General features: G+C 42.0%; 1 protein-coding gene across 3 annotated transcripts in view; it reads right to left on the bottom strand.

Annotated features, from left to right (window-relative positions):
* LOC144753746 (immunoglobulin superfamily member 1-like) overlaps positions 1-27,214 on the bottom strand; it is a 752,980-nt gene that overhangs the window by 531,097 nt on the left and 194,669 nt on the right. For all 3 annotated transcript variants that reach the window (XM_078641329.1, XM_078641330.1, XM_078641327.1), the window contains one exon: positions 2,205-2,498. In XM_078641329.1, the coding sequence (XP_078497455.1) occupies positions 2,205-2,498 (294 nt within the window). The remainder of the gene's footprint in view (positions 1-2,204; positions 2,499-27,214) is intronic.

Genomic DNA, 27,214 nt, shown 5'->3' with positions numbered 1-27,214 from the left:
CTAACATACTGCTGTTACTCTAATATACTGTTGTTATTCTAATATACTGCCATCACTCTAATATACTGCAGTTACTCTAACATACTGCTGTTACTCCAATATACTGTCGTTAGCAGTATATTAGTGCTGTTACTCTAACATAAAGCAGCTACTCTAACATACTGCTGTTACTCTAACGTGCTGCCATTACTCTACCATGCTGCTGTTGCTCTAATATACTTCTGTTACTCTACCATACTGCCGTTACACTAATATACTGCAGTTACTCAAATATACTGCTGTTACACTAATGTACTGCCATTACTCTAATATATTGCAGTTACTCTAATATACCACTGTTACTCTAATATACTTTTGTTACTCTAACATACTTTTGTTACTCTAACATGCTGCTGTTACTCTAATATACTGTTGTTATTCTAATATACTTCCATCACTCTAATATACTGCTGTTACTCTTACATACTGCTGTTACTCTAATATACTGTCGTTGACAGTATATTAGTGCTGTTACTCTAACATAAAGCAGCTACTCTAACATACTGCCTTTACTCTACCATGCTGCCGTTGCTCTAATATACTTCTGTTATTATACCATACTGCCGTTACACTGATATACTGCAGTTACTCTAATATACTGCTGTTACACTAATATTCTGCAGTTACTCTACTATACTGCTGTTACACTAATATACTGCCATTACTCTAATATATTGCCGTTAATCTAATATTCTGCTGTTACTCTAACATACTGCTGGTACTCCAAAATACTGTTGTTACTCTAACATACAGCTGTTACTCTGAAATACTGCAGTTACTCTAACATACTGCCGTAACTCTAACATACTGCCATTACTCTAATATACTGTCGTTATTCTAATATACTGCCATCACTCTAATATACTGCTGTTACTCTAACATACTGTCGTTACTCTAATGTACTGCTGTTACTCTACCATTCAGCCGTTACTTTAACATACTGCTTTTACTCCAACATACTGTTGTTACTCCAACATACTGTTGTTACTCCAATAGAATGCTGTTACTCTAATATACTGTTGTTACTCTAATATACTGTCGTTACTCTAACACACAGCATTTACTCTAACATACGGCATTTCCTCTAACATACTGCTGTTACTCCAATATACTGCTATCAGTCTAATATACTGTTGTTACCCATATATACTGCTGTTACTCTAACATACTGCCATTACTCTAATATAGTGCTGTTACTCTAACATAGTGTTGTGATTCTAACATACAGCTGTTACTCTAACATACAGCTGTTACTCTAATATACTTCAGTAACTCTAACATACTGCCGTTACTCTACTATACTGCTGTTACTCCACCATACTGTCGTCACTCTAATATACTGCCGTTACACTAACATACTATTGTTACTCTAATATACTGCTGATACTTTAATGTACTGCTGTTACTTTAACATACTGTTGATACTCTAGAATGCATTCGGTACTCTAATATACTTATGTTACTCGAATAAACTGCTGTTACTCTAACATGCTGCTGTTACTCTAACATACTGCTGTTACTCTAACGTACTGCTGTTGCTCTAACATACTGTTGTTACTCTAATTTACTGATGTTGCACTAATATACTGCTGTTACTCTAATATACTGCCGTTACTCCATAACTTTAAAGTTAAAAACACACTGCGTGTATTGCTAAAACCAGACCTCCACCTTGTTTACACAAGAATATAGGCTGCTCAGACTTCCCTAGTATCCAAAGCTGTGCAGGGTTCAATCTGCTCAGACCTCTTTAATCCAGTTGGGCACTAACCTACCTCTCTTGCAGGTTCCTGATTTCTCCCTTTGTGACGGTTTCCCATCATTCTGTTTCCCCTTCTTTTCCCTTGTGTATTATTCCTGCGCTTTATATTGATAAATGTTCAATGCAGAAAAATTTGTGCTGGTCCCCAAAAATAACTGGCGGTGCCCCCCACCATCTCAAATGAAGAACTGGCTTGCCAGCTGGAGACGTGACAAAACACAGGTTGCTTCTGGAGCCTTATTTCTTACGCCCTACATTTCCAGCAGGAGGATGATAATTCCCATACAGTTTAAAAAGCCCATTGTGCATCTCTCTAACACTGCTGCCTCAAAGAGACAGAGTTTCAGATCATGTTGAATAGTTGGCACTTTATGGCTACGAAACAAGGCACAATATATCTCACCGGGTATGTGGATTCTGATCTGGCTGCTCTTCTTTGAAGAATCAATACGTCGGTATTGTGCGATCCAGTAGGCACAGGAATAACTTCCATGCAAAGCCTCTTTTTGATTAAAGATACATGTGTGAGTATTGTTATAAACTTCTTGTGTCTGGAAGATATGTCTATCACCGTTGAAATACTGGAAACCAGTAGCAATGATACCTCCAGGAGTAGAGCATCTTACTATAAAAGGGTCTCCATGAATCCAAGCCTCCGGTGATCCTGCCTGTGAGATGGACGGTGCAGGGAGCACATCTGGAAACATGAAATGTGACAGTGAGTGAGGGCCTAAGAGATAGCAACCTCCCAGTCACCTCCCCTAAAACATGAAATGTGACAGTGAGTGACGGCTTAAGAGATAGCAACCTCCCAGTCACCTCCCCTAAAACATAAAATGTGACAGTGAGTGAGGGGCTAAGAGACAGCAACCTCACAGTCACTTCCCTTAACACATAAAGTGTGCTGTGAGTGACCACTAAGAGACAGCAACCTCCCAGTCATCTCCCCATAAACATGAAATGTGACAGTGAGTGACGGCTAAGAGACAGCAACCTCCCAGTCACCTCCCCTAAAACATGAAATGTGACAGTGACTGAGGGCTTAAGAGAAAACAACCTCCCTTCAAACATAAAGTGTGCAGTGAGTGACGGCTAAGAGACAGCAACCTCCCAGTCAACTCCCCTAAAAAAATAAAATTTGACAGTGAGTAAAGGGATAAGAGACAGCAACCTCCCAGTCACCTCTCCAAAATATTGAAAGGTGAGAGCCAGTCATATCTTCTTAAACATGAAATGTGAGAGCCAGACACCAATCCTATAATATGACATGTGACAGTGAGTGATGGGCTTAAGGACAGCAACCTCCCAGTCACCTTCCCTAAAACATAAAGTGTGACAGTGAGTGATGGGCTAAGAGACAGCAACCTCCCAGTCACCTCCCCTAAAACATAAAGTGTGACAGTGAGTGACAGCTAAGAGACCGCAACCTCCCAGTCACCTCCCCTGAAACATAAAGTGTGACAGTGAGTGATGACTAAGAGACAGCAACCTCCCAGTCACCTCCCCATAAACATAAAGTGTGACAGTGAGTGACAGCTAAGAGACAGCAACCTCCCAGTCACCTCCCCTGAAACATAAGTGTGACAGTGAGTGATACTAAGAGACAGCAACCTCCCAGTCACCTCCCCTAAAACATAAAATGTGACTCAGTGACAGGCTAAGAGACAGCAACCTTTCAGTCACCTCTACTAAAGCATAAAATATGACAGTGGACACTGAATCTTGGGATCCATTTGCACCTCGCACTCTTCAATAATCGACAAAGTGGCTACTATGTCACATCAATATGCATGACCATGCCAGGAGCAGAAAATCCACCTCTGGAACACCACATTTGGTAAATTTTTAATCCTTCCTCAGGCCAAACCTCCAGAGGGTCGCAGGGGTGTAGTGTGCCCAACGGAGACATTTGATAATGTATAGTCTACTTCTTGATGGGATCAGGCCAGTATTTTGCAGCAAAATCTCTACTGGTAGCTAGCTCCAGCTCTAACACATCCTCCCAGCCCATTCAGGCTGTCTTGTGTCACTGTGGACACTCTATCTGCTGGGCTGAGTGGTATGGACATGATGTTGAGGGTTTAATGGAGGTGGCCGCAAGGAGCCTTTCCAGAGATTGAATGGCAACTGGTTCTGCTGGGAAGACCGAGAAGGACGATTTGCAAGAAATGATAGCTGGAAATGTGGGAATAGACAGATTAAATACGTACTGTGAAGAAGAATTATTATTCATATGTAGAAGCATAACTAGAAATGTAAAAATATTTCATGAGGAATTAACAGAGCTTGCTTCCGAAATGGGAATCGAAATAGGGAGATCCAAAGTGCTGCAGAAACCTTACAGAGCAGAATTTACTGACAAAGATTTAGAAAATATGAATGTGTCAGGAAGGAAATGACAGATTAAAGAACTAATGACAATTTTACAAAATGGGGAGAATTAGACAGGTGGAAAACAAGGTGGACTAAGAAAAAAGGAGGAAGCTCAGGCAAACAAAACTACATCAGAATATTTATTAAGAGAACCTAAAAGGCAGAAAGATTGTGTCCTAAGAGAGAAGTACCAGGAGGAGGATATGTACGTGTTCCATAGACTAGGCAAGATATTTTATCATTTACAAATGATTTCCGAAAAAAGCCAGTCGAATGGTAGAGACAAGTTTGCGAAAGTTCTGTAATAATGTGGAATATACACTGTATTGTGTCCAATAGGTTATATTTATTCAGCCCCAACCAACAGTCAGCTCACAACTGACAATCCTGGAATGACCAGTTATGGGAACCTTGGTGTCATGTGGTTCCAAGAACTAGGTTCCAACATGGAACCAGAATACAGAGGAAGACAGGTCATCACACTTCTCCCTCTTAAACATTAAACAGGTTTACATGTCCAGCAATGAAGTAGACAACAAAAAGATAAGAAAAACAAAGCAGAAACTACCTAGACATAATCACGTAAGTGAACAGGAGGCTTGCATACTCTCACACTCTTGCGAGAATGATTAGAACGCAGATCAGGAACAGCAACAATATCATCACATTTCCCTTTTCCCCCAAAATGAGAAACACGACTATTGTTCCAGATACGACCATCCTCCGTCTTTACAGCATTTTTGAAAATTTTTACAATGGTTCTAGGAACAGAAAACTTCGACCAATTTTGACAGCCCACAGGAGCCCTGATCTTAACAACCTCCCCCACCACGAATTTGGAATCCTTTGCAGAATTTCTCCTATCCACATATATTTTCCTTTTCCTCTGTAGTTCCAATTCCCTTTCTCTCCATGCACCCACCTCATTATTTTTTACACCCTTGTCTGCAGCCATCCAGGCAGGACATAAACAAGTGTTAGGTGCCCTACCCTTGAAAAGTTCAAACAGAGTTTTTCCTGTAGTTGAGTGAGGAGAGAATCGATATGCTGAAATTCTATTCTGTAACTCCTTTCTTCAGTCCAAATTGTTGACCCTAGCCAACTGAATGCTTTCCTTCAAAGTTTTGTTGAGTCTCTCCAAAGCACCATTTGCCTCAGGATGATACAAAGAAATCTTCTTGTGAATAATGCCGCACTTACTGAGATACTCCTCAACCTTCCCTGAACAAAATTGTGGCCCATTGTCAGAAAGTATGGAGTTCGGAAAACTCTCACGTTTAAATACAGACTCCAAAAAGGAAATAACAGATTCACTTGTAATCTCCCTTACCAAACTAACCTCAACCCATCTAGAATACAAATCCAATAAAACCAACATAAAAGGAGTTTGATGCTCACCATGTAAAGGCCCCACAATATCAATTGCGATTTCATCCAAGGGGGACCTAGGCAACCTCCTGCAAACCATTGGAGAAGACCTAGTCCTCAAAACTTTATCACTCGCCTGACAAGAAGAGCAATCTCTAACAGTGCGTTCCACCAACAAATCGATACCAGGCCACCAGAAATCCATTCGTATGCGTTCTTTCGTCTTTGAAATACCCAAGTGTCCCTCATGAGACATGTCCACCAGCACACTTCTGAGATTAACTGGAGGGACTAACCTAGTACCTCTCATGAGTAAACCATCTACCACTGCCAACTCATCAGCAATCAAAGACCAAGGTTTCTTTAAAGAACGAGACCTACCACCTTCCAACAATTTAATGACTTCCTTCAAATCCTCATCCTTACTCAGCTCATCTCTCCAAGCATCTTCCTTCACCGCCCCCAAGGTAACATCACACACCTTTAATTCACTCTCAAAATCATCTGTTAAAGCTTCCTCAACATTGTCTACAACATCCACCAGCCTAGACAGGCAATCTGCTGAGACATTAGTTTTTCCTGGGATATACTCGAACCTGAACACAAACTCCTGCAAAGAAATTACCCATCTCCTTATTCTTGCCGAGATGGAGTCTAACCCCTTTTTTTCAAACACTTCCTTTAGTGGTTTGTGATCAGACCTGACGGTAAAAGAGGAACCCCAAACAAACTTCCTGAATTTATTCACAGCCCAATATATACCTAGCGCCTCTTTCTCTATGACAGAGTAATTCAACTCTGCTCCCTTCAAACATCTCGAAACACAAGCTATCAAGACCTCCTTGTCTTTCCTCACCTGTAACAACAAAGCACCCAGACCCTTACTGCTAGCATCTGTTACAATAAACGTCGGATCCCCTGGAACAAACGCCTGTAAATTTGGTGCATTCCTCAGATCCATCTTCACCTGATCAAACTCTCTGCTGCACTCCTCAGTCCAATTAAACACAACATTTTTACACATGATTTTCCTCAGATTGACAGTCTTATCTGCGAAGTTTCTGACAAACTTATTGTAAAATTCTGCCATGCCCAAAAATGATGAAACCTCTTCTTTTGAACATGGTTCCTTCAATTTTTCAATAGTTTCCACAAGATCCTTCTTTGGAGATATGCCCTTCCTTGAAATGTGGTGGCCCAAATATTCTAGCTCATTGACACCAAACTTGCACTTGCTCTGACGCAGGGTTAAACCAACTTCCAACATTTTCTTCAACACCAGGCAAACTCTCTCATCATGTTCCTGTTCATTCTTACCAGAAATGAGAACATCATCCTGATAACATCTTACCCCCGGTATTTCTTTGAACAGGTCTTCCATAATTCTCTGGAATACCGAGGCAGCTGAAACCAGCCCAAAAGGCATTCTTAAGAACTTGAATGCACCCATAGGTGTAATGAAACTAGTAAGCTCTTGACACTCCTTTTTTAACGGAACTTGGTGATAGGCCGAAGCCATATCTAAGGTGGTGAAATTCAGCCCCAACCAACAGTCAGCTCACAACTGACAATCCTGGAATGACCAGTTATGGGAACCTTGGTGTCATGTGGTTCCAAGCACTAGGTTCCAACATGGAACCAGAATACAGAGGAAGACAGGTCATCACAAGTTCCAATGGTTTTGTTGAAATATTTGGATGGTCTGTTTGACATAGTGGTACCTGCAGATTTATGGACGGAGAGTAAAATCACAGTTGATTGGCCTAGTGATGAGTACCCAAGGGATGAAAAAACAGATGCACCTTCAGAAGAAGTAATGAAGAAATATAACCAGATGATTACTTTCTTGAAAGGGTAAATTCCCCCAAAAGAGACAGATTTGATAAAAATAGATAGAACTACACAAGAAATAAATGAGACTGTACATGCTTACTATGAGCGTCTGTTACTGGTGTTCAAGCAGTATAGTGGATTTGAGAATATGGGCGACAAAGATATGGGACATTTTGTATATCGATTTGTATCTGGATTAAGACCAGAGATTTGTCAGATGATCCAAACACATATGTTGTGCAGGCAAGGGAAACTCATAGATAAAGTCCTAAAGTATGCAAAAAACTGTAGAGATGAGATAGATAATAGACGGAAAAAGTTAGAAGAAAACGTAATGTAGGCACAAGTAAAATTGACAGAACAACAAGAACTCAAATTAAATAATCAGAATATTGAACAAAATAGAGGATCAGGACAGAATGAAAATAATGGAGGAAAACTAAGAAGGAAAATGAGTAGAGAAGAAGCCAAGAAGAAGTTTCCTTGTCATGGGTGCATAAAATTGGGGCATTAGAAAAACGAGTGTAAACATATTCAAACTAATAATGGCCCAAATCAAAATTTAAATCCCCAGAAGCAGAATGAGGTGATATTGAGTAAATAGAAACAAACTGTGGGTTATGATGAACAACCTGGGAATTGACCCAGGACTTATAAATATCCTTAGAGAATTACATTGGAACACCACTGCCAGGGTCCGCTTTAGCACGGCGGGGGGGACTACTGATCCCTTTTCGTGCACCAGCGGAGTGAGGCAAGGGTGTATCCTCGCTCCCTTTTTGATCTCCCTGTACATTAATGATCTGGAAAAAACCCTGATTGCCCTGAATGTAGACTACCCCAAAGCAGGAACGCGTCAGATCCTTGTACTGTTGTACGCGGTTGACGCGGTTCTGCTTGCACGAACAGCACGTAGTTTACAACATCTTGTTGACGGATTTGTAAAGTTCATGGACAATTTAGATCTGTCCGTGAACCTGAGCAAGTCCTTTGTGATGGTGGCAGGTAAAAGGCCCTCCAGGAAATTTGTGTTTAAAATAGGGACCCATACATTGGAAGCTGTAAGCACTTTCCCTTACCTGGGCCTCTTATTTGATGGGGAAATAAAGTTTGGTTCCCTGATTGAGGAACGCTGTACAAAGCTGGTTTCCTCAAATGGTGCAATATTAAACTTTGCTCGCAGGCTGGGCCGTTGGTCACCAGAACAAGTGATGAGCCTGTATGGCTCCATAAGTATTGCAAAGGCCTTGTATGGAGCAGAGGTCTGGGGTTTTAGGGATGCAAAATACTTACAGCTGGAGGAAGATAAATTCCTTTGCAGGTTTTTAAAGATCCCACAGAGCACCCCAGCAGAAATCGTGCACACCGAACTTGGGACCCCATACATTATAGACCAGGTGAAGATGAGGCCCATTATGGCATTGCTCAGAATCTGGGTAAACCCTGAGGCGGAATTAAGCAGGGTAATTGTTGGGGATTGCCTACAAAGGGATAAGGGGGTGCAAATCCCTTGGCTAAACTATGTCAAGGGCACGTTAGAGAACATAGATCAGCATAACCTCTTTAGCAACCCGACCGCAATTTCCACCTCTTGCACATCCCGAATTAAAAAACTACTGCTAAAGAGATCAGTAGCGGCTCACCGCCTATTAACTAATGGGGAGGGTATGGAACCCTATCTATTCTTGATGTACAATCAGCAGGATAGGTTTTTAATGTGTCGTTTTAGGCTCAATTTGTTACCTCATAGTTTATCTTATCCATCTGGTTTTACTGTAACAATTGAGCAGAAGGGTGCCTGCGGCTGCGACAATAGGTCTCCACAGGACACCCTTCATTTTGTACTTTTGTGTTCATTTTATCGGACTCCCGACGTAGATTTTTGGTGGATATTTTAAAAGAGGAAAAATGTTGTCATGCTAAAACTGCATTACTCTTCCTACAAAGAGCAAATGATATGCGCACTTTATGCACTGTTATGAATTTTTTAAAAGTAGCAGTAAGATTAAGAAATACAAGAGGCTAAGCAATGATGTATATAATACCATGTTTTTATAATTGTATACATTTTGTTTCTTATGAAGTTCAGAAATGTAAATGGATTTTTGTAAAATGTATTTTTATGATGGTTTTTAATCATCGAAATAAAGATTTACTGAACTGAACTGAGTAAACCGCAACTGGTTGTAAATCCACAGAGTCAGTTACCACCTGCCTCTCTGCAAAATTTTGCGAACAGAGTTAAGTACAGTGTGGACGCCGGATTTCAAGGAGAAAGTGTTAAGCTAAATTCAGTAACTTCACAATTTAGTTTACAGAACAGAGGTTCATCGGAGGATGAATTATGACGGTGCCTGAGGAGGGGGGAAGAGGAATGCGTACTTGGCACATCCTTATGGGTAGACCAGTCAGGTCCATATATTGATGGAAAGGGAGAAGGAAAGGGAGAAGGAAAATATATCACTTTTTCATTGGACACTGGTGCTACCCTTTCTACTGTGAGAACAGCAGACATCCCAAACCCACCCCTCTCAGGTGAGGCAATCCAAGTAGCTGGTGTTTCTAATAGACAGATCAGAACTCCGGTCACAGAACCTATGTAGGTGTGCACTGGCAATTTTAGAGAAATGCACACATTTGTAGTATGTGATTCCAGTCTCGTAAATTTGTTAGGCAGAGATTTACTATGTAAGATGAACTGTACAATTTACTGTACACCGGATGGTGTGACAATTCAGACCCCTGATGAAGATAGTATTTTCAAAATAATGCTAGCAGAACAAAGTACGGAGGTAGATGAGATGTATTCAATGATGTCAAAGGATGACATATCTGATGAATTAAAATTGACAGTAAACCCAAAAGTGTGGGATTTTACTGGAAAAGAATTAGGGTTAATGGCAAATGTAGGCCCAGTAAAGGTGACTGTAAAAGAAGGTGCTAGTTTTCCAAACACACATAAAATGAGCCCGGAAATTAAATCAGGTGTCATAGCAGAAATAGAATGAATGATTCAACAAGGCATTTTAACGGCAATAATGAGCAGTCCTTGTAATTCACCCATAATTTACATTAAGAAACCTAACGGGAAATATCGGATAGTGCAAGACCTGAGAAAAATAAATAAAATAGTGATGCCTTGTTGTCCTGTAGTGCCGAACCCAGCAGTAATTCTGTATCAAATACCATGGAATGCTGGATGGTTCACAATAATTGATTTGTGTCATGCATTTTTCTCCATCCCGTTACACCCAGATAGTCAGTATCTCTTTTCATTTAAATTTGAAAATCGTACCTATGTGTGGAATCGAGTTCCTCTAGGGTACACAGAAAGTCCTTCAATTTTTGATCAGATATTGAAAAAGTGTCTAGAAACATTAGTGATGCCCAGAAGTTCCATTTTGGTCCAATATATAGATAATTTATTAGTTGCATTGAAAACACAAGAAGATTGTGTCCTTAATTCCATTGCATTGTTAAACCATTTAGCTGACGGAGGACATACGGTGTCACCAGAAAAACTATAATTTTGTCAAACCGGAGTTAAATATTTGGGACATCAATGAGAAAGAGGAGTGACAAACTCCTCTTTCTCATTGATGTCCCAAATATTTAACAATCGAGGCAAGATGGCGTCCACGCTGGACGAGTGAGCAAACTGCTCCTACCAGACCTCACGGGACACTTAGCTGCTCGAGTGAAGAAGGGGCAGGAGGGTGACTTTCAACGGCGCAGCCGGTCTCTCTGATTCTACGTGATTTTTTCAGAAAGGGTAAAGGAAACGAATATATTTACCCTCCGTATAGATGTTCTGGATTCGATTAGCGGCGGTAAACGGACCTGGTGTACGGAGCCCGTGGTGGTTGTGGGCGGCGCATTGGAGTCGGCTCACCTGGTCCAGCTGGTTCAGGGAGAACTGCTTTGCTGTTGGCCGCGAGAATCTGCGAGTGGAGGAAGGAGTGTCGGAAGGAGCAATGGCTCCCAAAGGACAAAGAGGTCGTGGACAGGGGGCCGCTACATCCGAACCGCCGGAGGGTGAGGAGTTTTTAAACATTGCGGAGGCTGCTGCTCGCTCTGATATGCGGAGCAAAGAGACAGACAAAGTGGATAAAGTAGATAAAGCAGCGAGAGCAGCCCGGGGTAAGGAGGGCGGTGAGAGCATTTTGAGACCGGTAATTGGAATCCGGGAGTTATTTTCCTCGATTAAAAATAAGGAAAGATTTAAATCGGGCCGACTCGAAGCAGCTGTTTGTGATCTTCCTGAGATATTGGATAAGGATGAAGGAGCTGGGCAGACGAGTGAAGGCAATACTGTAGAAGGAATACAGGGGATTGTGACTGTGAGTGGGACAGTAACTGAACTGGAAGCTGTAAATACTTGCCCTGTATTAGAGAGAGACTCGAGTACTACTGAAGCTGCAAATGAGGAGATTTTGCTAGGTAGTGAGCAGGAGTCTGCCTCGGCTATATCCTCAAAGTCAAAGGTAACTAATACTCCGGCCATCAATATGGAGAGACCTAGCTGCGATAGTGCCTTACAAGAGGTAGCCGTACTCGGACTGCACATTCCTAATGTTACTGAGTCTGACTCTGCAGATTTCTACTCCCTATCTGAACAGTCCATGTCTTCTTCTGAGGATCTTGTCCAGCAATACGCTACATATATGAGTCTCGAAGATGGGAGTATACACAGTAGTTTTGATCTGGAGGATCAGAGGTCCGAATCTCGCACAGTTCGTAAATTGCGGCTAAATCAGAATGGAGAAACAAAAGGTGGAGACGCCGAGAAGGAAGGAGAAATCTCTAATGTCCCTATTAGTGGAGAGGAATCACCGGAAGAAATAACACTGGGGCTGATATATAAGACTATATATAAGACTATGATGCAGCATAGGGATGAAAACCGGGATGACAGCTTGAGAGTGCAGAACTCTTGTAAGAAGCTACAGAACTCAGTTAGGCATCTTGTTAAATCACACGCGGAGTTTGTAGTGAGAGCTAATGAAGCCGAGGCACGTATATCTACCCTCGAAAATGAACTGTTATAACAAAAGAAAAAACTTGAATTGCAACTTGCCCATAAGGAGGATGTTTATTGGAAACTGACCGATTTAGAGAATCGGTCACGTAGAAATAATTTAAGATTTTTACAGATTCCGGAGGGCAAGGTTTTATAATTAAGCTGCTTAAAAAGTCATTTTCTGAGTCTACTAGCTCGGACTGGGAAAGGGAGGTGGAGCGCGCACATTGGTTTCCGTTTAAAAATAGAGCAAATCAGCGGGATCAGAAACCAAGAGCTATTATAGTGGCATTTAACAGCTTCTTGGCCCGTGAGGAAATTTTTATGAAAGCTCGTCCAGATAAAAAGAGAAGTGGTTTGGATTGTGAGTACTTTGTGCGCCCTGACCTCGGTAAACAGTCCATTGAGTTAAGATGGCAGTTTCGGCAGCTAATTCCGGAGTTCCAAAGCAAGGGTGCACAGGCCTACCTGATGTTTCCAGCTAAAATGAAAGTCATACATAAGGAACGCACTCACTTCTTTATGACCGCTGCCTGCTAAGAAATTCTTGGGTACATGTAGTTACTTTAGCTGTCACACATATCTGTAAATATAAGATATTAGGCTAGTAAGGGCATTCTTCCTTTGTTCCGTATCTTGCTTGAGCAGCAAAGGTCTTTAATTTTTCTTTTTACTCTTGTGATATGTAGTAAGATGTCCTGTGGGTAATGGTAGGAGGTTGGGGGCAAGCTCGCATCAACAGGACCATTAGTCCTAAAGCCTCTACTAAGGGTTGTGGGTGGGGCTGGGGAGTTAGGGGGGTTGGCGATAAGGGAGGATGGGTAGGGGGGGTGCACGAGTGGGATGTGGGAGAAAATGGGAAAAATGTTCACAGCAAAACGTGCAGAAATTGTCCTCTAATTTTGAATATTAGAATGGAAAGGGATATATTAGAATATTTCTCTTTGGATCTGAGTAACATGATGTCTGGGAATTGCTTGCCAATGTATAGTATATTAAAAAACTGTTGGACAAATGGGAACTAAAGGTTTAAGAATTTGCTCATTGAATGTCTCCGGGTTGAACAATGTTAATAAGAGAAGTAAGGTTGCGGCCGAGTTAAGATATATATCACCACAGTTACTCTGCCTTCAGGAAACCCATATACCATGGGTAAAAAGGGAAACAACTTGGATTTTCCTTAGTGGTTACTACACAACAATCTAGTATGATACGGGGGGTGGCTATTCTTTGTAAGGGAAACAATGTTACTATTTGGCGGACACTAAGTGATAAAAAAGGACGGTGGGCGATAGCAGAATGTGGTGTAGAGGGAAAAATGTGACGCTATGCACTGTGTATGGATCCAACTTAGACGATCCGGAAATTCTAAATGAAGTGAACTTGGAGCTGATAACCTGGCCTCAGCCAGTCATAGTATGTGGCGTTATTAATATAAATTTGAATAACAATGCACTGATGGAAGGGTTTATTAAGTATAAGGGGCGTAAACCAAAAGTGTTCAAGGCAATGTATAATTTAGTTGAGGATCAAGGGTTGGTGGATGTGTGGGGCCATTTGAGACCACAGGATAGCAGGTATACATTCTATTCCTATCCGCATAAGAAATTGGTCAGATTGGATTATTTTTTTGCTCCAGCTTCAGTATTGGAAGGTGCGACTGTCAGTGTCTACCCTAGAATTTCGTCTGACCACTCTCCTGTTGTAATGGAGATACAAGCAGATATAACTAGATCTAGATCTTTAAATTTTACATTTGATAGGAAGCTGGGGCTAAATAGTGAATTTGAAACCTATATGGGAAGATGGATCCAGTTATTTTTTGAGGAAAATAAGGGTACCGCTACGGTCCCTATAATTTGGGACACCTTTAAGGCAGGATTTCGTGGAGAATGCATGAGCTTTACGTTTCATCAACAAAAGAAGGCTAGACAAGAGTTAGATACATTATACCAGCATTTAATTCAGGCTGAAACTTTATTGATGGATGGGGTGGCCAGAGGGCAGAATGATCTGAGCAACTTGAAGGATAAAGTAGTAAAAGAGATAGCGAAAGTTGTGGGTTTTTGGTGTGTGGAGAACGCAAGGAGGTTTTTAACATCGAAGACGGAAAAACATGAGTATGGTGAAACAATTGGAAAGAGGCTGACGGTACAGCTTGGAATGAAGGAATCGGCAAGAAATATTGCTAGAATGAAGGATGTTCGGGGGGTGGCACACTCTGATCCTCAAGAAATCGTAAAAATGTTTTGGCAATTTTACTCAGAATTATATGCTCAACATAGAGGGATTGATGAGGACGGTCTAGACTGGTTAGAAATGCTTGAATTGGGTTTAAAAAAATAAGATCCAAATGTGGCGCTGGAATTGGAAGCCCCGATTACGGAGGAGGAAATGGAAAAAGCTGTGAAAAGTCTTGCTATCGGCAAAGCTGCCGGCCCCGATCGAATACCTACTGAGGTCTATAGACAGTTTTACAGTATTATTAAGAAGGAGCTTTTAGTAGTGATGCAGGTTGCTCAGCGGGGCTCCCCTCCTAGATCATGGGCGGACGCCACTATCGCTGTTTTTTGTAAGTAAGGAAAGCCACCAGATTCAGTAGGGTCATATCGACCCATATCGTTATTAAATGCTGACAATAAAATTTATTTGAAAATACTAGCTAATCGAATATCTAACTGTATGATTTCTTTAGTGTCACCGCATCAACATGGTTTCATACCAAAAAGAGGAACGGTAGAGCATGTCAATAAAGTTATCACGCTATTTGAGATCGCTGCTGTTAAAAAAAACGACCTAGCGCTCATTTTACTTGATGCTGAAAAAGCATTTGACCGCGTTCAATGGGAATACTTGTGGAAGTTGATGCACAAAATGGGTTTTGGTCCAAAATTTATGGTCACCATACAATCTTTATATATTACACCTATGGCCAAACTTTCTGCTATGGGCTTACTCTCGGACTTTGTTAATATTACACGTGGAACACGTCAAGGCTGTCCATGCTCCCCTCTTTTATTTGCCCTTTACATTAATCCTTTTATTGAACAATTGAATAGGAGTACTTTGATCCCACCTTATCAAGTAGCTGAGCATTATTTTTCCGTGTTCGCTTATGCCGATGATATTGCGGTGACAACGGTAAATCCCGGCATTGCAATTAGAGAAATTGAGTGGCTGGCCAAGGAGTTTGGGCAAGTGTCAGGATACAAACTGAATGAGTCAAAAATGCAGATTCTGTCCTCGGAAACTGTAGGTTGGATGGATGGGAGAGTCGTGAAGGAGGCAACATACTTAGGCATTCAACTTAGGGCAAATATGACTGAATTAGTTGAGGTTAATTGGAATACATTGATGAACAAAATTAGGCATTCGCTGGATAGGTGGGATCGCCTGTACTTAACTATTATTGGTCGCACTAATGTGATAAAAATGAATGTATTACCAAAAGTGCTATATTTATTTAGGTCAATGCCCCTAGAAATTACTAAGGACATTGACAGGCCTTACAGGCGAGGTGTGGTAAATTTATCTGGAGCCCAGGGAAACCGAGGCGGGCAATGAAGTTTATGACTTTACCGTATATAAGGGGCGGAATTGGAGTCCCAGATTTTTTTTTATATTATGTAACTTGTTTTCTATTAAAGATGAGGACGCTTATTACTGGAGAGATAGAAGCCAATGTGGCTAATATCCCTTCTATTTTTGAAATGCAACTTGGGCCATTTGTGAAGCAATCATTTTTTAAGGAGATTGACGGGTCCTACTACAAACGGACACGTTTTAAGGTAGTGATGGGCGCATTTAAGGTATGGAAATCTTTTGAGGAGCTAAAAAGTCAGTTTTCTTTCCCTAGAAACTTTTTTTTCAAATTTCTGCAAATTCTGGATTTTTTACATAGACGGGAACTTACATTACAGCAGAATAAAATCGTAGAAGCAGTTAGGAGGTCAGCTAACATAGGCACAGTATACCAACTGTTACTTGCTGACAGGAGTGACGATTTAGAAAAAGTGAGGGTAAAATGGCTGGGCTTACTAGATGATTCAGAGATAGATGTGGAAGATCTTCTACTCCTCTCCAAGGAGGCACTAATGTCGGCAAATTTAAAGGCCCATTTTTTTAAAACTTTGTATGATTTGTATTATACCCCGATTCGAATGGCAAAATGGGAAGGAGGCAATAATGGCAAGTGTTTTAGATGCGGGGATGATGATGCAGGGGCAGTGCATACCTTTGTTAGCTGTGTTAAACTTCAAGGTTTTATAATAGATCTTGACATTTTTTTATCCTTTGTAATAAGAATACCGATACATATTACCCCTGCTATGTTGTTGTTGGGAAAAATACCAAAGGATAGTAATGTCGAGCCATTATATAAATATCGTCAGTTCATATTTTTATGCAATGACTGTAGCTCGCCTATGTATAGCCACTGAGTGGCTTCAGGAAAAACCGCCCGTATTTCACCAATAGCGTGCTAAAATGCTAAACTTGTACAATCTGGAGTGGGGCCTTTTTTCTATTAAGGGACCAAGGAAAAGAAGAATGGGTATAAAAATCTGGAGTGCGTTTCGTGATTACTATGAGGACTGAATAATGTTCTTTTTTGCAACGTTTCGGAACAAGTATTTGAACTGTAATTGCTTTATTTTTTGGTCTGTAATTTTTGCTGTGAATATTAAAATAAATAAAAAAAAAAGAGAAAGAGGAGTGCCGAAAGTGACACCTGAAAGAATTAGAATAATAAAACAGATGCAATTGCCTCAGACCCAGAAAGAAATCAGAATGTTTCTTGGTGCTGTAGGATATTGTAGGCAATGGATATTAGGTTTTTCCTTGTTGGCTGAACCACTGATACAAATGACAAGAAAATGAGCAAAAGACCCTGTAGAATGGGATAATGAAAGCATCGGAGCCTTTGTTAAATTAAGAAATTGTCTATGCGAGGCCCCTGCTCTTGGAATGCCAGACTGCACAAAAGAATTTGCATTATTTTGTTGTGAACGGGATAATTGCGCCCTGCCAGTACAAACCCAAAGACATGGTTTGACACGAAGTCCAGTGGCATTTTTTTCTGCTACTTTGGATCCTGTAGCCTCGGCATTACATGCTTGTTTAAAAGCGGTGGCTGTTGCTTGCACAAGTCTGGAACGAAGTGAATCTATTATGATGGGACATCCTGTGAAGGTATGTGTCCCTCATTAAGTTGATATTCTTCTGACCATTAGTCGAACGCAATATCTCACTCCAAGTCAAATGACAAAATATGAAAGAATTATTTTAGGAGCAGAAAATGTAACATTAATTAGATGTACTGTTCTGAATCCAGCTACCTTATTACCTGATGTGTATGGAGAAGAAGTGAGGAATGATGTTGAACATGACTGCCCAGATGTTACTGAATATTGTACCAAACCTCGCCCAGACATACAGGAAGAGCCCCTGAACAATTGTGACAATGAACTATTTGTAGATGGTTCGTGCATGAGGCACCAGGAAGGAGGGTTGAGTGCTGCTTATGCTGTCTGTACTTTGGCTGGAATAGTTGAAGCATCCTATTTACCTGGAGGCAAATCTGCACAAGTAGCTGAATTGATTGCTTTAATTAAAGCATGCAAAATTGGGAAAAATTGGATGGTAACCATTTAAACTGATAGCCAATATGGTTACGGGGTTGTGCATGATTTTGGCCAACTTTGGATGCAAAGGGATTTCATGACTTCTTCAGGAACTCCTATCAAAAATGGACAATATGTGGAAGAGCTTTTAGAAGCAATACAATTGCTAAAGGAAGTGGCTGTGGTCAAATGTGCCACACATCAGTCAGGAAATGACTATGTGACTGCTGGTAATCGTTATGCTGACCAAGTCGCTCAGTACTGTGCTAAGACTAAAATGGCAGTAAAGAAGAAAATTGAAACTGCAGGAATCAGATGCCAACTTATGCTTATCTCAGCTATAGAAACATGGGATGAAGTAAGAAATTTACATGATGAGGTAGAAGTAAGTGAAAAAGAACGGTGGATTAAAACAGGATGTCAAAGGAGAAAAGAAGATGGTGTCTGGATTTATTCGGATGGCAGGCCAGTCATGCCAGACTGTTTACTCTCCCAGCTAGCAATAATGTACCATGGATTCACCCACCTAGGGTGAGATTCTATGATCAGGCTCTTTAGACAGGACTGGTTCAACCAGAAGTTTAGGACTGTCGCAGGGAGCCTTTGCCAGAAGTTCTTAATTTGTCAACAGAACAACCCAGGTAGGAAGACAGTGGTCAGTTGGTGAAGAATTGGAAAGGCAGAGGAAGCATTTGTAAGGCTGCATGTTGATTTCATTCAGTTACCATATGTTGGGGACTGAAGTACATCCTTGTCATAGTGTGTTTGTTCTCACTTTGGGTGGAAGCATATCCAACAAGGAGAAATGACAGCATAACAGTTGCTAAATTACTGTTGAGGGAACTTATACTATGTTTTGTTTTTCCAGTAACTGTGGAATCAGATAGAGGATCTAAATCTAATAATGAAATAATTCGACTGATCTGTGAAGCATTCAAGATTGAACAAAAATCACTCTGTGCTTATCACCCAGAAGCTTCTAGAGTGGTGGAATAACTGAATGGCACAATAAAATCAAGATTGGCAAAGGTGTGTGCATCTACATCACTGAGTTGTACAGATGCATTGCCTCTTGTTCTGATGGGACTCAGAAACAATACTGACAGAAACACAGGATTGAGTCCCCATGAAGGACTCATGGGAAGAACAATGAGATTAGCCTTCATACCTGGACACAGACTGTTAAGTATAACTGAAGATCTGGTATTGGACTATTGTAAAAGATTGACTGACCTAGTGCTTTCTGTCTCTCACCAGGTTAGAGAAAATGCAGAAGCCAGGCAGCCGGATCAAGCATATGATCTAAATCCTGGAGAGTGGGTGGTGGTGAAGAATCACACCAAAGAGACGTGTCTAACACCCAGGTGGAGTACCCCGAAACAGGTTATACTGGTCACAACAACAGCAGTGAAATGTGCAGAATTTCCTAACTGGATACACGCCAGCCATACCAAAAGAATAACATACCCTGATGAAAAAACTCAACAACAGGAAAGTTGAGGGTGCAGAAAGTTGCACAGCTGAAGAACCTGGAATAACAATCTCTGAAGTAGCTGATCAAGAACAACCAAGCACTAATCAGGAGGATTGGGAACCAGCAGTTGATATACCTGATGTGAAAATAAGAACAAGAAGCAGAGCCAAACTAGAAAAGCTAGAAACTAGTGGAGACCAGACAGGTATAGAAGATCAAGCTCAGTAGATAGAATTTGAAACTGTTGGAGATCCTGAGCAGGAACAGATAGGGAAAGAAAAATACACTCAGTTGAACAAATATATACATAAATCTGAGGAGGGCCTGATAGGTGTAGAAGAAGGCGTTCAGGCTGCCAAAACGTCAAGTGCAATGTGACCTGAGCAGAACCAGTTAGGAATAGAAAAACAAGTTCAGGGAGAAGAGCAAACTAGAGAAAACCCGGAATAGGAACAGATAGACAATGCGGAACATGTTCAGGTGAATGGTAGCACTTCGAGAAGTCCTGAACTCGGTCAACCAGAGCAGGACTCAGATGACGAAGAAAAGCAAATGTTGCCACAACATAATATAAATAAAAGAACACTTGACGAAGAAGGTGAAAGTATAGTGCAACTCAAAAGGGCTAGAAAAGGTGATAAGTGGCCAAGATATGTTAAAATAGTAAGGTATCATCTGAAGACAATTAATGAAGAGCCTGACCAAGTGAACAAAGTCACTGCTCAATCAGGAGAGGCAAACGAAAGCCACAGGCCAAGGGGTCAAAGATTAAGAATATTGAGTAACAAATTCAAAGGACCTGAATGGACCTATGTGATTCTTGAAGAACTTGAGAATTTAGATTTAAATGAAGAATGTGATGAAGAAATAATTGCAGATCAGATTGACGAAGGAGAGGTGAGACCTTCTTGAAACAAACCTTGAAATCTTAACATGTTCTGAAATAGGGTGAAGAAAGAAGAGAGATCTTCTTGAAATGGCTAAAAATAGAGTTGCTGAAAGACCAATTGAAATTTTTTAAAGAAATTTGTAGAATATGTGGATGTAGCATCCTATTAGTGATTATAGTATGGTTAGGTTTAACCATAGCGATACCATATTTGATGAGTATAGAAAGGAAAAATAATAGGGACACAGATGGGAAACTAGCTTATATAAAGGGAAATAGAGTAGAACTAGAAGCGTCAGATGAGTTAGAAATATATTACACAGTAACAGATAATAACACAGATTTAAATGTTTTCACCAAGTTATTGTTTGAATATGTAGATACTATGAAGATTAGTGATTGTTACATATGTAAGAAATTACCAGCTTCACTAGAAAAAGGTGTTACATATCACCATGTACTTCTAACGTATGGCATTTCATGTAGTGTATTAGCAAGTCTGTTCTATAAAACAGGAACATTGCAGCATTATTATGCAAACTTAGATTTGATATTTCCAGCGGTTCCTGTTAGAAAGAATATGAATCCAGTACTCGCTAGTTTAGCCGCACAGTTTATGGGAGAATTTTTCTTGGCACAAAACGCAATAGACATAGCAGAATCTCACAAGCATAATCTAAGATGTTCAGAAAAAGAAAAGATATTTTTGAATTTAGTAGAAGAAAGGAGACAAGATTTTCAGAAAAAGGCCAACAAACATAAACCCCAAATTCCACCATGGGCTAAGAAAGAAAGAATGTTTACACCTGGCACGGCTCATGCTGCGATGGCGCTAGATTTAGAAAAGAAAGGGAAAATCTGTCTTCATAGGTTAAAAACTGACTATAACAATGTATTTATTGGTTTCAGTGAATGTGAATATAATTTGCTGGTTATTGGAGAATGGGGCTAAAAGGGGGAACTGATCCTGTATTTCCTGGAATCTACTACATACGTAGAAACAAAGCTTACTTTAAGCTACCTGCAAGATGGTATGGGAATTGCTATTTTGGAATAGTATTCCCTAAAGTCTGTATGGGAGTTGCTATTTTGGAATAGTATTCCCTAAAGTCTATCATATGAAAAGCAATGAAAACAATAATTACCTAATACGGAATAAAAGAGCTAGTTTTGCAGAAATAGTAGGAGACATATTTAGTGCATTGATACCTTCAGTGGGAGTAATTCTGAATACACAAAGAATTTACCAATTGTCCACAGTAGTTGTTCGCTTATCAACTGACACTGCTGGAGCGTTTCTTATGATCAATACTAAAATGGTTGCGATTAGAGCTATGGTTTTTCAGAATCGACTTGCCCTTGATATTTTATTAGCAAAAGAGGGTGGAGTCAGTAAAATGCTGAAAGCGCGACATTGTTGCACTTATATACCTGATAAAAGTATAGAAATTGGGAAATATGTCAGAAATATTACAAATTTGGAAACTACTGGAAGTTGACAGTGTATGGAAAAGACTAACACATAGAGAGACGCTTCGTATTGCCAGATTGCCTGGGAGCCTGTGGGGGCCGTGTACAGAACTTCAAGCCCCAGGAAGCTGTAGGGCTATCACCGGACGACTTGCCCCTCCCCCCTGTAACCGGGGGCTTAATTAGCTTCTGGCATCTCCCGTTTGCGGGAGATGCTTCGCATTGCCAGATTGCCTTGGAGTCTGTGGGGGCTGTATACAGACCTTCAAGCCCCAGGAAGCTGAGGGGCTATCACCGGAAGACTTGCCCCTCCCCCCTGTAACCGGGGGCTTCATTAGCTTCTCGCGTCTCCCGCTTTGCGGGAGACGCTTCGCATTGCCAGATTGCCTGGGAGCATGTGGGGGCCCTGTACAGAACTTCAAGTCCCAGGAAGCTGTGGGGCTATCACCGGATGACTTGCCCCTCGCCCCTGTATCTGGAAGGATGTAAGCGACCAGGCCTTCCCGCCACGCGGGACCCGCGCGGGCGGGCGCCGGGCTAAACCCGGGCAAAGGCCGGGCCGTCTGTGGCCGTCGGAGGCCGAAGTAGGCCGGGCTGGGCTACCCTTCTAACATCTCTAAATGGGTAAGCGGAAACAACAGAGCAATGGGGACCAGGGGGGAAAAAAGGCAAAGGTGCAGAGGAAGTCAGAATCCATCATCTCGTATCTGACATCAGCTGTGGGGGTTTTAAGTAAAGAGATTGCCAATGCGGAGAAATAATTGGGTTTGGACCTTCCTTTAACAGTATGTGAAGTGACGGACATTATGCCCGCGCATGTGTCTAAGGTACCATTAGACCCGTTTGTGCTGATAACGAATTCCACAAGCGTAACTGAGACTCAAAGTGGTACATTAGAAGCTGGTGGTGAGGTTGTCATTGATGGGGGAGAACCTTCTGGACTTACAGGACATCGTAATCTGGGGAAGCGAAGAGGAATCAAGAAGGGCACAAAGCGGCCAAAACAAGTAGCCGCTTCACAACATCCTGATTGTAGCAGCACAAAAAAACTGGGTGATTTGGTGGAGGAGATGTTTAATTCACGTCTGGAGCCTGCTTTAGTTGGCATTGCTAAGGACATTGTAGATGCACTAAATATTTGTGTTGCAGGTCTTTTAAAAAAATGCAAACAATTAGATGTATTTATGAAGGAGTATAGAGGCCAGCAAGACTTGGTTAGACAGGTCCAGCAAGTTCATATTGCTAAATCTGGGAATAAAGAGGGTGACACTGGTACTATTAATCCAACTTTAACACAGGTTCATCCTATTACAACATCCTCAAATGAGAGTTTGGGTCCCATCGGCATTACTTCGCACCAAGCCACTGGGAGATCTACCCCCTGTAACACCCAAAGGGTAGGCAATGCCATGATAGTTAGGGAGAAAACTGGTGGGTATCCCAGTAATAGAAAAAGGCTAATAATTCCATGTGATATTAACCTTGATCTTCACCCAGAAGCTGCTCCACTGGTGGCTTTTCTTACAGGAGTTCCCCCTTTAGGTAATGCAGTGGTCGAATCTACCCAAGAACTCCTAAGGCAGTCTAGAAATTGGTGTACACAATATAGCAGTGGAGGGCTAGATATATCGTCTAGCATCATTATGGCCAGAAGGGTAGGATGGCTTGAATGTCGCCCGAAGAACATTGAAGGGGATTGTGTGGTAGTGAATTTTAACAGATACAATGTGGCAGAAAGACTATTTTGTGATGCTTCAGAGTTGGATAACTCTGGTATTAGACCAGTACCACTGGGTTATTTCTACCCACCACCATTTGTACCCTTAAATGTTCATGCTACATACCCACTTATGTCTATTAGGAAGAGGCCCATGATGGCCCCTAGGATTTTGCACGAAATTCCCCAGCCCCAAATAGCAGGGGGGCCTCCGCAGAGTTTGGAGAGCGTTAAAGTAGTCCCACAATCAATTTTTAACTTTTCAAAACAACAAGTCACTGACATAGCCCTAACTAATCATTTTACCCCATTGACACATTTGGAGGCTAATGACTGACTAGAAAATACTGCCCAGCACTCAGTGGAGAGAACCAGGGAGCCAAATCTAGCTACCTCTTGTAAAGTTTTAAGTTGGAATGTTGCAGGAATCAGGCCTAAGAGAAATTATGATATTTGGCTTGATTTTCTAAAACAACATGACATTATTGCCATGCAGGAAACTTGGGACACAACTAAGAATATTTGCCTGGATGGCTATATACGTTTTGCTGTTCCTGCAATTCCAGGAATAGTTGGCAGATCGAAAGGAGGTTTAATGCTCCTTTTTTCACTGAAATTGAATGGTTCCTTAAAAATGATGGAGTCAGGCTCTAGTAACATTTTAATTGTTGAGCGGGCTACGCCCAATCTGTCTAATATATTATTTATTAATTTTTATAATGCCAGAGAGAGTGAGCTCACTAACCAACATTTGGTCTCCCTGGATTGTTTCTTGTCAGAATACAGAATAAAACAAAACACTGCATTCGATAACATCATTATGGGTGATTTTAATATTCACCCATGTAGTTTGGCCTGTCATATAGATGATGACCAGGGGCCTCCCTGCTCTGTGATTCCGCATTTCGAACACAGTAGGCAGGGAGAGGCTCTGGAGGATCTCTTAGCTAATATGAAGCTTTTTGAGTCAGATGTCAGTGATGGTGAGGAAAGGGTTCCTACATTTAAATGTAATAAGACAGGTACTGTTATTGATTATATTTTCTTGTCTTCCTGTGTTTTATCTAGGGTTGCATCGTATAAAGCTGTATTTTCTGTGTTTAGTGATCATAATCTGGTGATCCTGGAGGTGGATGTAGGAGAAGCCATGGGTTTTAGGAACAGTGCGATTCTGGGTGTTAGCCATTTGACCACAAAAGACCAAGAAAGGAGGCTTTAATGGTCTAAGGTGGTTCCTGAAACTTTTTTTGAGGACTTTTTTATTAAGGCTGATGCGAACCTGGCCATATGCCTAGATAGTTCCGCTCCTAGTTCGGAGATAATTGGTGCTTATGTCGACATATGTAGCCAGATCGCAAATGACTTAAAGGCCAAAACCAGATTAAGACCTTACCAGCAAGAAAGATGGTTTGATAGTAGCTGTTCCAAGGCTCATGGAGCTTTGCTTCAAGCCCTGAAAGAAAGACCTAGTAACAGGGAATCTGTTGCTAGCCTGAGGAAAACATATAAACTGGCTATTACCAAACGTAAACAAGAAATTAAATATGAAGCATGGAATAATCTCTTATAAATTGAAGTCTTGCGTGATAGTGGTAAATTCTGGTCAGCTATTAACCACCCCTTTTTTTCGGTACATGAGAACACAACCCTGGATTGTGTCATCCCAGATGACCAATGGCTATCACACTTTAGTAATATTTATGGAAATGAAGGCCTTGGTTCTCTGGGAGACGATAATATTCTTATACGGCCTGTGCCGTCGATAACTTTTGAAGTGGCTGAAGTTGATAGAGCAATCCTGGACATGTCAAAAAACAAAGCTCCCCGCCGGAAAACGGGCGCTAACCCCAGACCGATCATAGCAAGACTCTTTAACTTCAGAGATCGTGACGCCATCCTGCAGGCGGCGAGAACTTCGCCCCCTATTAAGATCCAGAACTCTACACTGGCCTTTTTTCCGGACTACACAGCCGAGGTCGCACGGAGGAGGAGAACTTTTTTCGAAGTAAAGAAGGAACTGAGAGCTAGGGAAATCCCGTATTCAATGCTTTTTCCGGCCAAACTTCGGATTGTGGCAGGCAATAAAACCTGGTTTTTTGATTCACCGGAGATGGCACAGGAATGGGTGGAGGGATGGAGGCAGGTGGACCTCCCGCGTCGCTCCAACAGGCAGACCAAACACCGTACTACTGGATCCCGACAGGGCTCACAATCCACCGGAGAGGACGCGGAGGCACTTTCCCCTTTGCCTGACCTTCAGGAGGAGGGTGCTGATGAGGACCAATGATTCATTGCTGCGGTATGGCTGAACTGACTGCAGTGATGACCGGCAATGCCGCCTTGGACACTGGGCTGAGGACCTCCGCAGCCGAGGATGGGGGCCGCTGATACCGGAGAGTCCTTCACCCCAGCGAGCAAGTACTATGTTTTGGGTTGGGGTCAGGCACTCTGCTGAGTTGGGGGGGCGGGCAGTTTTGAGTCCGTTGAGCAGGGGGGCAGGGAGGGGGGGAGTTGGGGGTAGGATGTGGTTTTGGTTTTTAGTTAGTACACAGGGTCAGGAACAGTACCGTAGGGTACGTATGCGTAGAATGGTGGTACTACAGCAAAGAATGCATGCTCATTCCACAAGCTGCTTACAGCGATGTGGACGTCGGCTGACTTTCCGCTCATTCAGACATGATGGGGGGGGGGCGCTAGCATGGGGCGGGCATCACCTTTGAGCCTAATGTCCTGGAATGTGAGGGGTCTGGGGGACAAAATAAAGCGTGGGTTGGTCTTACAGAGCATAAAGAGATTGAATCCCGCCCTGGTCCTCCTGCAGGAAACTCATTTGACTGGCACAGCGACACAGGCCCTAGATAGGAAAGGCTACAACATGATTGTTCACTCTGAGTTTACTAAGGGGTCCCGGGGTGCGGGGATATTAATGCACCGCTCGTCCAGATTCATAACCCAATCCGTTAGCGTTGACACACAGGGACGCTTTGCGGCGATACATGGGCAGTGGGAGGGGAGGCCGCTCAATGTGGTTTCAGTGTACATCCCGCCAGCGCTGCACACCGTGGCTCTCCCGGAGCTGGGGAAATTTTTGTTGAACCTCCCAGAGGGGGACCTTATTGTGGGGGGAGATTTTAATGCGGTGGCACATAATTCCCTAGACCGCTACCCTGTGCGCACACGCACAACAGGGCCTTCCAGATTGCATGACTTCATGGAAGCGCAGGGGTTAGTAGACATATGGAGACAGTTTCACCCAGAAGACCAACAGTACACGTACCATTCGGCAGTCCACGATAGCCTATCAAGGATTGACTACTTCCTCACTCTGGGGGGGGGCCTTCTCAATATCACTGACACTCACATCGGACCACGGGGGGTTTCGGACCATTCCCCGCTGACATTGACTCTTTCCAGCCAGGTATGCACCCACAGACGCATCTACCCTATTTACCCGGGGTTCCTTAGAGAGCCGGTTATAGCCAAGGCTTTAAAGAAGGGCACGAGATCCTACCTCGCTGACAATGTGGGATCGGTGTCATCCCATGTAACCTTATGGGAAGCCTACAAAACGGTTCTTCGCGGGCAGGCAATCTCGGTTATCGCACAGCATAAGCGCACACAGAGCCAGGACTTATTAGACCTAGAGGA

Source organism: Lissotriton helveticus, chromosome 5_1 (genome assembly GCF_964261635.1).
Source record: "Lissotriton helveticus chromosome 5_1, aLisHel1.1, whole genome shotgun sequence".
Classification (NCBI taxonomy): domain Eukaryota; kingdom Metazoa; phylum Chordata; class Amphibia; order Caudata; family Salamandridae; genus Lissotriton; species Lissotriton helveticus.
Note: the sequence above shows the minus strand (reverse complement) of the source record. Positions and strands in the feature narration are given on the sequence as shown.